Source organism: Musca autumnalis, unplaced genomic scaffold, assembly GCF_047663935.1.
Source record: "Musca autumnalis isolate F117 unplaced genomic scaffold, ASM4766393v1 scaffold_2, whole genome shotgun sequence".
Taxonomy (NCBI): domain Eukaryota; kingdom Metazoa; phylum Arthropoda; class Insecta; order Diptera; family Muscidae; genus Musca; species Musca autumnalis.
Window position 1 is genome coordinate 174,981,824 of NW_027411755.1, and position 13,750 is coordinate 174,995,573.

A 13,750-nucleotide genomic window follows, 5' to 3' on the forward strand; every position below is an offset into this window, starting at 1 on the left:
AATTAAAAGAAACTACTCATACTTAAGTACAACAACTTTAGTACAACTCTGCTTGTTGATGCTACAATTCATAAACTAAAGTGGCAATTAAATGTTGTTATGCATGGTTTAAAACAATGGCCCTCTAGACAGACTTAGATAATCTTCCATAAAAAAGATGTATGAATGTACATATGAATGATAAATTTGTAAGAAAACCAAATATTAATATTTTTTATAGGGTCAACTTATGTTTCGCCAGTACAGCTTTTTCAATGCTGCTTCCTTAAACAAAGACACTGTTGCGCAAAAAAAGGTCAACGATGACAATAAAAAGTGAAATACATACACAGATTAACCTTAACAAAAAACTTGCCTAACTATTTGTTTCATTTCTGATTTTTGATGGCTTCTTCTTCTTTATTATGTTCTAAAGCTCCATTTTCAATCAATGGATGGTTTGTTAGTCAATATAATCGAATATTCGCAAAATCATTTTGTTCAAAAAATATTCGTAATTTGCATAATTGTATTGATGAAAAAATATTTAAAATATTGTTAGGCGTTTACCTATGGCTAGATTCCAATATCGACCTTGTAAAATCTGATTTGGCATTTAGCATTTATTGTTAAAATTTATGTTAAAGGTAGAGCAGCCTCTCGTATAGGAGTGAGCCAAATACCCATTAATGAAGACAGTAAAATAGAACATATCTTTAACACATTTAGCCTTTAGTTTTAAACCATGCTTAATAAAAACCATGTCATTTTGAAAACATTACTTCAGATCATGGTAGAACAATAAAAGTTAACAGCAATACACAGCTGACTGAACTGACTTGTAACGTTATTGTCAAATTCCATACGACATTTTATATATTTATTTCTATTTTGATGTACATTAGGGATATATTTTTTGAAGGAAAAAAATCATTCCGAAAAACACTATTTCCCAGAAAGACTTCTTCATATCAGTGATAAGTAACCTCCTCCAAGCCCGAACGAAGAGCCGCAAAATAAAGCACCGCTTATAGAGACGGTACAACGTTTGTTAATATGTGAGGTATTTTGTTAAATTTGAAAAAAATAAAGCCCTAATAAACATGTGCTTCTTTGATTTCAAAAACAAAAGATTGAACCAGATTCTCCTTTATCAATGAATTTCCAGCGACCCCAAACATCTTTGCAAGAATTCTACTTTCTGCGAGAAATTATGCATTTAGTGGAATGATGTGGAAACATTCAAATTGAAAATGTAACGAATTTTCATTCATGTTTTCCAATATATTCAATTAAATGTAAAAAATATTAGTCTTATAAATTCCAATAATTTATAGACATTTCCTTGTTTTGTTTACATGTACCGGTGACAGTAACGTTACAAACAAAAACAAATTCCTTTGTGGTTGTTGTTGAATTGTATTTGTTGTAGTATTTACTTTAACTTATATTTGTTCTACCATAACTTCAGATTTTCAAATAAATGTATGTCATATTGACCACATAAATCCTGATATGCATTTGGGTAGCTTCATGTGCCGAATAACTTATTACAAAATAATGTAAATAATCTAACTTATGCATAAACAGTAGACTAGACAAAAGTGGGTAATTTTTTAACATTTTACAAGCCACAACAATTTATTTTACTTATTACTATGTAATAATTACAGTGGCACAGAGCATGTGTGCCCGACTACTCAACCGAAAGTTGTGAATTAACCTATTTTTGATAACAAAAATAAGAAAAATTGGTTATTCAGTAGCCACTAGAAGTAAAAAAATAAGTTAAAAACATATGCTCTGTTCCAGAACCTGCAAGAAGCTACTATTTTTACTACGATAACATTTTTCCTTTATGTTATCGGAAAAAATAGTAAAAATTAGTAGATTCTCGCAGTACTGGAGCAGACCAATATATTCTATTTTTAGAACAGTTGAGGTGAATTTATATACAATTTCAACACTCCACATTTTTATTTTACTGTCTGCTGGATATGAACATGCGAACTTCTACACACTTCTACAATACACACTGTGTCACGTATACGAACGTTAAAGGTCGCTTAAACGCTTACAGGAGCAACACTAACTCTCTGTAATTAAGCTAACAAAAAAAATTGACGACGGTGAGCGTTGAACACACAATTTTTAAGAAATAACTCATTATTTGTCAGCCTACTGGTAATGCAGAAAGTATCTTCTTTACATTACTTTTTAATGGGTCATATGGCTCTCAAATTGTTGCTGGGTAACATGACTCCAATTCATCATTAAAATTTGTACAGTTTAATTTGCAAGTATTTAATACATGCCAAGAATGAGTTAAATAATCTCTTCGGAACCACTTCCATTTAATTTATCTTCAAATATTTTAAACTCCTATTGTTTTTACTATTAATTCAAATCGAACTTCTATTTAATTATTTTTTTTTCCTTCTTTACAGATGCCAAAACAATTCTCAAAGGTGTCAGCGGACGTTTACGTTCCGGTGAGCTCACCGCCATTATGGGACCATCTGGTGCTGGTAAAAGTACCCTGCTCAATATCTTGTCAGGATACAAGTAAGTTTAACGAATAAGAATTTATGTATCAATTTATATAGATTTTCCTAGTCATGGTCTGGTGCTACTAAAAGTTTACAAATAAGTCATGGCACAATTACCCAGGTAGTGGTGTTGTAAAATTTTGAATATGTTATGTCAAAATGTTCTATATGTTGTTGGGGAAATTACAACAAAGTGTTTTTTATAAAGGGATTTGACTTTACATATTCGAACAGCTGGTGTGATACCACTACCTTGGTAATTGTTCTATGAAATAAGTAAAAAACTAGAACTCTTGAGAGAATATGCGAACTTCCGATCACCGAAATAATCGTTGTGATCCCCCAGTATGTTTTAGACAATTTGGAGTCGATTTTGCCCTGTCCGTTTTTGCTCTACCTCTCGATTCCACGTTTTTCCAGGTTTTGAATTCTCAGAACAATTTGTATACCCTCCACCATATGGAGGGTATAATTAAGTTTGTTATTCCGTCTATAACACATCAAAATATTCATCGGAGACCCTATAAATATATATATATGTTTGATCAGGGTAAAATTCTAAGTCGATATAACCAAGTCCGTCTGTCCGTCCGTCCGTCTGTTGAAATTAAGATACAGCTCTGCATTTTTAAGATAGAGCTTTGTAATTTGGTATAGAAGTTTCTATTACACCTAGGATGTGTGGTATTGCAAGCGGGCTATATCGGTCCACTTTTTGATATAGCCCCCGTAGAACGGTACCACCCGATTTTCGGTATTTTGAGGGTTGTGGCCACAATAATCCACCGAAATGGCTGAACTTTGGTATTTGGTCTTCACTTGGATTAGTTAACGTTCCATATGAGATTTGTCGTTATAGGTACACGACTTCATATAGCCCCCACAGAACGTACCTCCAGATTTTCGGCGTTTAGAAGGTTGTGGCCTCAATATTCCTCAGACATGGCTGAAATTTGGTATTTAGTCTTTGTTGGGGTATAAAACTTCCCCCAGAAAGTTGTCGGTGCAGGGTCACGCCTTACTATATCTCCCATAGATCGATACCTCCCGATTTCCGGTATTTTGAAGGTTGTGGCCGCAATATTCCACCGAAATTGTTGAAATTTGGTATTTGGTCTTCATTTGGGGTATTAAACTTTCCATATGAAATTTGTCGGTATAGGCCCACGCCTTCATACAGCCCCCATAGAACGGTATCACCCGATTTTGGTATTTTAACCTCATTATCAACCCGAAATGGCTAAAATTTGGTACTTAGTCTTCGTTAAAGGGTATAAAACTATTTCCCAGAAATTTTTCGGTATAGGTCCACGACTTAGAATAGCCCCCATAGAACGGTACCTCCCTATTTCCGGTATTTTGAAAGTTGTGGCCTCAATATTCCATCGAAATGGCTGAAATTTGGTACTTAGGCTTCGTTGGGGGTACGAAACTTTCTCCTAGAAATTTGTCGGTATAGGTCCACGCCTTCATATAGCCCCCATAGAACGGTACCTCCCGTTTTTCGATATTTTGAAGCATCCCACCGAAATGGCTTAAATTTTGGTAGTCTTTGTTTGAGGTAAAAGCCTTTCTGCTTGAAATTCGTCGGTTTAGGTCCACGTTTCGATGTAGCCCCCATAAAACGGTACCTCCCAATTTTTGTAATTCTGAGAGTTGTGACGTCAATATCCCACCGAAAGACTGAAATTTGTTATTTGGTCTTCTATGGAGTTATAAAATATTCCAGAATAGAATTATCAGTATAGGTCCGCGGGTACTTATATCCCACATAGAAGCGTACCTTCTGATTTTCGGTACTTTGAAATATCTGAAATTTGGTACTTAGTCTCCTTTGAGTCTAAAAACGTTACGCCAGAAATTTGTAGGTATAGATCGACGTTTTGATATATACCCCATGGAACGGTGCCTCCCGAATTTCGGTATTTTGAAGGTTAGCCACATTGTTTTACCGAACTTGTTGAAATTTGGTATTTAGTCTTGTTTATAAACGAAAGGAAACTAATTGTTCCATTTTACTTCAATACAACTCGTGGTGGAGGGTATAACAAGTTCGACCTGGCCGAACTTAACGCCGTTCTTACTTGGTAATTTTATGATAAAGTTCCCATATAATGGGGTGGTGAAAATTTTCAAATGGACCTGATGAAGCACGTCTGCTCGAGGACCCTATTACGAATAATTCCTGAATAGTTCAAAAACTCTATAAAGCTTGCCGGCACCGACTAAAAGGACTGATCAAATTTGGAAAGTAGGCATTTAGATCCATTCCTTTGGGTACCTTTCTCAGAAAAGCTTTTTTGGCTAAAATGGTGCGCACAATAAATAACTCTCGAAGGGAGTATCCGATGTCTTCTAAACGTACATCAACTTCCGAGCTGGTCGATATTGAACAACATTTTAAATTTTATTCGTGAATCGTTTTGCAATTTGTGCGCACAATAATTAACTCTCGAAGGGATTATCCGATGTCTTCTAACTGTACATCAACTCCCAAGCTGGCGATATTGAACAACATTTTAAATTTTATTCGAGAATCGTTTTGCAATTTGTACCGCAGCTGCGGTTATAATGGTGGTCGTTTTAAGAAGATGAATGTGTGTGCAAATATTAAGAAAAATTCTTTGGAAACACAAAACTTTGTTCGCTATAAACGTAGTTTCTTATAACCGATGTTCGCTATATCCGAATTCTACTGTGTAATTCTTTGTTTTATCTTACTTTTGCATATAAAGCATTAAACATTTATAAAAAGCCCACATATCCACCGCTATTAATTTTGCCTCAAAAACGGGCCAAATTACCTATAGTGCGCAGGTGCGACAAGGAACTGTCGTCTGTTCTTGACATATGGGCCAAAAGCTCTAAAAAATACAACATGGAAGCCATGTAGATGTGAACGAGAAAATCCTCGTCACTGCAAAACACACATTGCATTTGAAAAATCAAGGTTCGATGGCAAGCTTGGTTCTTAATAACAATATTCGAAGTTACGTTCTTACAATAACTTCGGCATTGCCGAGAGAAGCCACTCAACAACCGATCAAGGTTCGATGGCAAGCTTGGTCTCTTAATTACAATATTCGAAGTAACGTTCTTACAATAACTTCGGCATTGCCGAGAGAAGCCACTCCACAACTGATATGAGGTGCATAAGTAACACCGATTTCGGTAGCATAATTTGGTGGTTGTGTGGGAATCTCTTCGGCTTTTCTTTTTCATTTGCAAAATACCTTCAATCATTCAGCTCAACTCCAACGAGAAATTTATAAGAAGGACAGTTCTGTAGGGTGTAGACTATATTGGTTTTAGGTTGCGCGAAGTAGGTTCGATTACATCATTGAACTAATTTAAATTTATTTATCTCAACGGGGTAGTCAAAGTCCTTTTTATGTGAAAGGGGAATCAAGACATTTCATTAAACCGTTGCTTGAAAACTATCACTAGAACATCATTAAGCGTTCAGCTACAATAAAAACCTCTCAGTAATGTTTCGAAGAATACCTCTCTCTCTCTCTATTTTTTCGATAATAAATGTTCCCCATTTATGATTTTATATCATCATTCTCAATCCACATTTTGGATTCCATGAATTTTCCATTGTTGTTGTTTGTTATGGCAACATGTGTAAATTTTCAACAATTTGTTTTTTCTTCAATTGAATTATCGATGATTTCCTATCAGCAAATTCGGTTATCAACCTTTTGTCACAGTTGGTCGGTCGGGCGCATAAGTCCAATAAAGTCAATTAACTTTTATGAAGACCTTGTGCAAATCATAAAAGAATTCGAAAATAAATAACAAAAGCAACGATGTCTAGCAGCTAGCTGGCTATCAGAATGCTTCCTCACAAAGAAAAGAAAATTGACCATTGTAAAAAAAGAAAAATAATAAAACACGAATTTAAAGGTAACCGGCAACGGTCAACCGCCTGGTATGTAGGGTTTTCCAAGGAAAATATTTCTTGACGGCCTTTGATGATAATTTATTATTGGCCAGTATTGTGTGCGTGTGTGTGAAAAATATTGACGTTATTAAGTTTGATGACCATCGATTCGATTTCAATCATTGGGAAGATGAAGTCATAGCATTTTACCTAGCAGGTTGAAAAACAGCCGATCCTTGATTTAAAAAAAAAAAAATATGTATAAATCAAAAAAGTTATTATAAAAACTTTCACTCCCGCAAAGGGAGCCAGATAAAACTTCCTGGCTTGTTAGTTGCTGTTATTAGAATTTATAACTAGTTCAGATTGAAAAATGTAATGTTTTGTACTGGAATTGAACCGCAGACCACAGGGGCCAAATAGAAATTAAGAGAAACTTGTTTTTTGCTTTTAATCTGTTATAAACATAGACTAATATCACACGTTTTGCAAAGCCACCGCTAAGCGTTATGTAAATTAAAATATAATTATGTAAATTAAATAAAAATTCTTTCCGAGATTAAAAACAAGTTTATCGAAGCCAAGTAAAAGTATAGCCAGGGCATGGATGACATTACAACATTGGTACATATCGTTTTAAACAAATTCCTCTCTTTTTTCGAGTACCTTATACCAATTACCCTCACACTAATCAATGTTTAATATTTTTTTTAATATCCGTTTTTAGAATTTAAAACACTGATTTCTAACCAATATGTGTGTGTTATGTATCGACTTTAGAATCTAGTTTTTTTGATCTTTAGATCCCCTTTTAAATGTCGGCAAAATAGAACTTTATAAAACAAATCTATTAGATAGATGCTGATAATAAAAATAAAAAAAAATAATTATTTTGTTAATAAAATACACATACAAATATATGTTATCTGTTAATTTTTCCAATAACAATGTCATGATCTGACGGAAGCATTTATAATTATTTTGACATGCAATGAATCTGTTTTAATTAGTATATTAAAAATACTAACTTATTTACTATTATTGTTGACTACAACAACATATTTTTTCCTATAGTTTCTAGCTGAATAAATTTCCAAAGACGTTGTATTATGCGGATTTTTTTATATCACCGATTGGTCCATGGTATTGTTATTTTCGAAGAATTTTCCTCTTTTCAGCTCATCCTCATTTGCTTGTTAAAGAAAATATTTCAAGACTGATGTTGGTAGTTTTTTTTTCAAATTTGAAATTTTGCCTATTATGACGAAGATCATTTAAAATGTATACCCTCCACCATAATATGGAGGATATAATTATATTTGTCATTCCGTTTGTAACACTTTGAAATATTCATCGGAGACCCTATAAAGAATATATATTCTTGATCAGGGTAAAATTCTAAGTCGATATAACCATGTCCGTCCGTCCGTCTGTTGAAATCAAGATACAGCTCGCAATTCTTAAGATAGAGCTTTGTAATTTGGTATAGAAGTTTCTATTATTCCTAGGATGTTTGGTATTGCAAATGGTCCACGTTTTGATATAGCCCCCATAGAACGGAACCACCCGATTTTCAATATTTTGAAGGTTTTTACTTCATTATCGCACCGAAATGGTTGAAATTGGATACTAAGTCTTCATTGGGGGTTAAAAAATTTTCACCTGAATTTTGTCGGTATAGGTCCACGCCTTCATATAGCCCCAAGGAAAGGTACCTTCCGATTTTCGATATTTTGAAGGTTGTGGCCTCAATATTCCTCCGAAATCGCTAAAGTTTGGTATTTAGTCTTTGCTGGAGGTATCAAAGTTTCACCCAGAATTTTGTCGGTACAGGTCCACGCCTTCATATAGCCACCTTAGAACGGTACCTTCCTATTTTCGGTATTTTAAAGGTTTTGGCCTCAATATTTTTCCGAAATGGCTAAAATTTCGTATTTAGTCTCCTCCGAAGTGGCTAAAATTTGGTAGTTAGTCTTCGCTGGGGGTACAAAGCTTTCCCCCAGAATTTTGTCGGTATAGGTCCACGCCTTCATATAGCCCCCATATAGACCACATAGAACGATTTTCGGTATTTTAAAAGTTTTGGCCTCATTTCTCCGAAATGTCTAAAATTTGGTATTTAGTCTTCGCTGGGGGTATAAAACTTTCCCTCAGAATTTTGTCGGTATAGGTCCCCGCCTTCATATAGCCCCATAGAACGGTACCTCCCGATTTTCGGTATTTTGAAGGTTTTGGCCTCAATATTACTCCGAAATGGCTAAAATTTGGAATTTAGTCTTCGCGGGGGGTATAAAACTTTCCTCCAGAATTTTTGTCGGTATAGATCCCCGCCTCCATGTAGCCCCCATAGAACGGTACCTCCCGATTTTCGGTATTTTGGAGTTTTTGGCCTCAATATTCTTCCGAAATGGCAAAAATTTGGTAGTTAGTCTTCGCTGGGGGTATACAACTTTCCCCCAGAATTTGTTCGGTATAGGTCCACGCGTTCATATAGTCCCCATAGAACGGTACTTCCCGATTTTCGGAATTTTGGCCTCAATATTCCTCCGAAATGGCTAAAATTTCGTATTTAGTCTTCGCTGGGGGTATAAAACTTTCTCCCAGAATTTTGTCGGTATAGGTCCCGCCCTTCATATAGCCCGCATAGAACGGTAACTCCCGATTTTTGGTATTTTGAAGGTTGTGGCCACAATAATCCACCGAAATGGTTGAAATTTGGTATTTCGTCTTCATTTGGGGTATAAAACATTCCATATGAAATTTGTCGGTATAGGTCCACGCTTTCACATAGCCCCCATAAAACGTACCTCCCGATTTTCGGTGTTTTGAAGGTTGTGGCTTCAATATTCCTCAGAAATGGGTGAAACTTTGTAGTTAGTCTTCGTTGAGGGTATATAATGTTTTTTCCCAGAAACATGTCGTTACAGTTCCACGCCTTAGTATAGCTCCCATAGAACGGTACCTCCCTATTTCCGGTATTTTGAAGGTTGTGGCCTCAATATTCCACCGAAATGTCTGAAAATTGGTATTTGATATTCGTTTGGGGTATTAAACATTCCATATGAAATTTGTCGGTTTAGGCCCAAGCCTTCATATAGCCCCCATAGAACTGTACCTCCCGATTATCGGTATTTTGAAGGTTTTGACCTCAATACTCCTCCGAAATAGCTAAAATTTGGTATTTAGTCTTCGCTGGGAGTATAATACTTTCCCCCAGAATTTTGTCGGTATAGGTCCACGCCTTCATATATCTCCCATATAGCCCCCATAAAAAGGTACCTCCCAATTTTCGGTATTTTGAAGGTTTTGGCCTCAATATTCCTGCGAAATGGGTAAAATTTGGTTATAAAACTTCCCCCAGAATTTTATCGGTATAGGCCCAAGTCTTCATATAGCCCCCATAGAACGGTACCTCCCGATTTTCGGTATTTGAAGGCTTTGGTCTCAATATTCCTCCGAAATGGCTAAAATTTGGTATTTAGTCTTCGCTGGGGGTATAAAACATTCCCCCAAAATTTGGTCGGTATAGGTCCACGCCTTCATATAGCCCCATAGAATGGTACCTCCCGATTTTTGACATTTTGAAGGTTGTGGCCTCAATATTCCACCGAAATGACTGAAATTTAGCTAAAACCCGAAAAATACCAAAAATCTGCAGGTACCATTATATGGGAGCTATACCAAAACATGGACCTATGTTAACAGTTTTTGGTGGAGAAGTTTTGTGACTGCATGGAACCTCAAATATCAAATTTCGGGTAGTTCAGTGAAAAAATGTGGCTACAATTCTCAAACTACCGAATATCGGGAGGTGCCGCTATATGGGGCCTATGTATATAAAAATATGGACTTATGTTGACAAATTTTGGTGAAAAAGTTTTGCGACCACAGGGAATCTCAAATGTCAAATTAGTGGTAGGTACTGTTATATGGGGGCTATACCAAAACATGGACCTGTGTTAACAATTTTTGATGGAGAAGACTTGTGACCACTGAAATGTCAAATAATAGATTGTTCGGTAAAAAAATTTAGTTAATATCTATCTTCAAAATGCCGAAAATCGGGAGGTACCGTTATATGGGGGCTATACCAAAACATGAACCTATGTTGACAAATTTAGTGATAAAGTTTTGTGGTCAGTTGGAACCTCATATGTCACATATCAGGTACTTCAGGCAAAATGTATAGCTAAAATCCTCAATATTCCTAAAATCAGAAGGTACCCTTATGTGGGGGCTATTACAAATTTTAGTCAAAAAATGTTGCTAATAACAGGTCAAAAATTTAGCTAATATCTATCTTCAAAATGTCGAAAATCGGGAGGTACCGTTGTATGGGGGCTATTCCAAAACAATAACCTATGTTGACAATTTTAGTGATGAAGTTTTGTGATCAGTTGGATGTCACATAACAGGTCCTTCAGGCAAAAAGTGTAGCTAAAATCCTCAATACTCCTAAAATCGGGAGGTACCTATTTATGGGGGCTATACCAAAACATGGACCTATGTTGAAAAATTTTGTCGTAGGAGGTTTGCGACCACTGCGAACCTCAAATGTCAAATTACAGGTAATTCAGTCAAAACATGTAGGTAAAACCCTCAAAATGCCGAAAATGGGGAGGCCCCGTTTAATTTGGGGCTGTACCAAAACATGGACCGATGTTGACAATATTTAATGGAGAAGTTTTGTGACCACTGGAAACCTTAAATGTCAAATAACAGGTCGTTCGGTCAATAAATGTAGCTAAAATCCTCAAAATACCTAAAATCGAGAGGTACCGTGGGAACCTCAAATATCAAATCTTCAATCTTAACCTGCCTATGGAAAAAACAAATACAGCTTTTTCTCAATTATTGTGGATGTAAGAGACGAACACGACTGGATCGATTCAGACCAAGGATATACACATATACTTTATAGGCCTCCATAGGTTGAAGAGTCGAATCTTATATAAAATCTTATATAAATATCGAAGATTACGCTTGTCAGTCTAATATTTCCGGGACGTTTCCCATGAAAGTTCCAAAATATTCACTATATCAAGTATCAGCAGATTGAATACCAGCTACACAACGAAAATTCTTTTCTCTACAGATGTTTGAGGCCCTTTTTGGTCATTGGAACTTGCAGACAAAAATGTGGCTTAGAATCATAGCTCAAAAGTGTTGCGAAGCATGTAATTGAAGGAATGCATCGACATTGTTCATTTTGGAAGTGGATCTTGTTTTGGCAGCTATTTCTTTTCGACACATATCCCGCTCACCAGTCATTTCAATTGGAGGAATAGCGTCGGTATAAATTTCTAAAGCATCTTGGAACAGACCCTAAACAAGAATGAAGAACTTTTGTGGGGAAGCTACCCTAAGGAGAACACCGATATGGACAATATTAGAAGATAAACTAAATTTGGACAAAATATTAGGTGATCCAAAATTTGGACCAAATTGGTAGCTCCGTTCAAGAGAAATGTAGTTTCAATTCGTACAATACTTATATCTCTGTCAACAAAGCTGACTGTTCCTGTTTACTTTTTTTTCTCATTAATTTTTTCAGTTGTGAGAATCGTCAACGTATTTTCCGAAGAGATACATTTCATTCAAAATGAGATACTTTCACTTCAATGTCTCATTTTGTTCATAGGTTATGTGGATTTGGATTTAAAAAAGAAAAAAAACATTTTTCACAAAAATATAATTTCCATGTGATGATCTTTTTCAATATATAAATGGAATATATTTTATTTTAGCCACCAAACAAAATTACACAGTGCAACAAAATTATTTTTTTTCAAAATGATGAGAAAACTGAGCTTATGAAAGTAGAGCTAAAAATGGGAGACACGTGTATCGGCGTGGATGGTTTTTCGTTATGAATTCATATGGAAGGTGTTGTGCGCTCCATTTAAACAGCTTATGAAATATTTGCGGTGAATATATATTTGAAAAATATAGAAAACCCACATCGGACTTTAGAAAATTGCGTATATTTAGTACTTGTCCCGCCTACTTTGGTTACTTTCCGACGCAAACTTTAGAAACGCCGATCCACGTGTCGCCTATTTTTAGCTCTACTTTCATAATCTACTCAGATTTCCTTGCAATTTTTTTTTTTGCCGCACAGTGTTATGAGTAAAAAAAGTCGAAAAGTCATTACCAGCTAAGTTTTGAAGCAGATTTGCACTCATTTCTGCATTTTCGATATAATCCCTACACCTTTCACCCATCTATCAATATACTTTTCGCATATCTCAAGTATAGACTTATTACTGACAATTTTCAAAAAAAAATGTGAAAAAATACTTTGGAGTATAAAATAATATTTCTCTTTGAACTTTATACACCTCTGTCACAATTATGACGGCGGGTATTATATCGTGAAATAAAATTGTAAATAACAATAAAAAAGGGAAAAAAACACACGTCAATGCGATAATTAACATTGCTGCTGCTACCTTTTATAATTAAGTGAAATTTTAGCAAAAGTATAAAAAAACTGAAAGTCAGAAGATATGAGTGTTGAGTCTCAAAGTCCACAATGGATATATGTATTGCCTAAGCGAAGTACAACAATTTTAAAAGAATGACAAGAATAATTTCGTGTTTTTTTTTTCGTTTTGCAACTTAAATAAGTTTAGATAACACGATTGAAGAATACGTTTATAATTGTTGTTGTTGGGCAATTTTTATAGTTCCTCAATTAAAAACAAAAAACGTTGATTATAATTATGGCGGTTGAGGGTATAATTTGGAATATTGGTAGTGTTTCTAAGTAATCAAATATTTTGAACGATTTGAAAACTGTATGCCTAGGAAACAACTGATGGATTTATGTAACCAACAATTTGTATGTGATGGTTCTCGAAGATGACTGTTCTCGGGATCTGTGGTCAATGTGATAATTTACTGTCGCCTCTGAATTCATGACTCAAATCACAAATTAAAAATACATATAAATTAATTCGTACCATAACGGAATGTGAACTGAAATAATCCCATATACCATATCGAATTTATGATGGGAATTTCTCTAGGTAATCTGTAATTGTCAATGAGTTATGTGTTACACGAGATATTTCAATAGCTTCGTTGTGGATAAAACTACATTTTTTTGAATGACGATGTAGGTCTACCTTGATTGAAAGACTTCAGTAACACACGCACTTCAAAATACATTTTTATAATAGCTTTCCTTTTCCTCCTCTAAGTAAGGCTTGAATTTGACCTTAGTGTCTTCTGAATTTATTGTTAATTTTTTATCTAAGTACTATTTAAATTACGCTTATTAAATTATTAATTTCTCTACCTTTGCCCACATCTAATAACAGAAATTTCCCTT

The 13,750-nt window shown here is 35.1% G+C and overlaps 1 protein-coding gene and 1 long non-coding RNA gene across 2 annotated transcripts in view; both read left to right on the forward strand.

Moving 5' to 3' along the window:
- The window catches only part of LOC141394860 (ATP-binding cassette sub-family G member 1), a 64,888-nt gene that overhangs the window by 33,555 nt on the left and 17,583 nt on the right, over nucleotides 1-13,750 (forward strand). The window contains exon 2 of the mRNA XM_073969940.1: nucleotides 2,427-2,544. Within this exon, the coding sequence (XP_073826041.1) occupies nucleotides 2,427-2,544 (118 nt within the window). The remainder of the gene's footprint in view (nucleotides 1-2,426; nucleotides 2,545-13,750) is intronic.
- LOC141394861 (uncharacterized) lies at nucleotides 3,819-6,392 on the forward strand. Its single transcript, XR_012410507.1, has 3 exons — nucleotides 3,819-4,960; nucleotides 5,339-5,478; nucleotides 5,577-6,392. It is a non-coding gene; the product is annotated as an uncharacterized lncRNA (long non-coding RNA).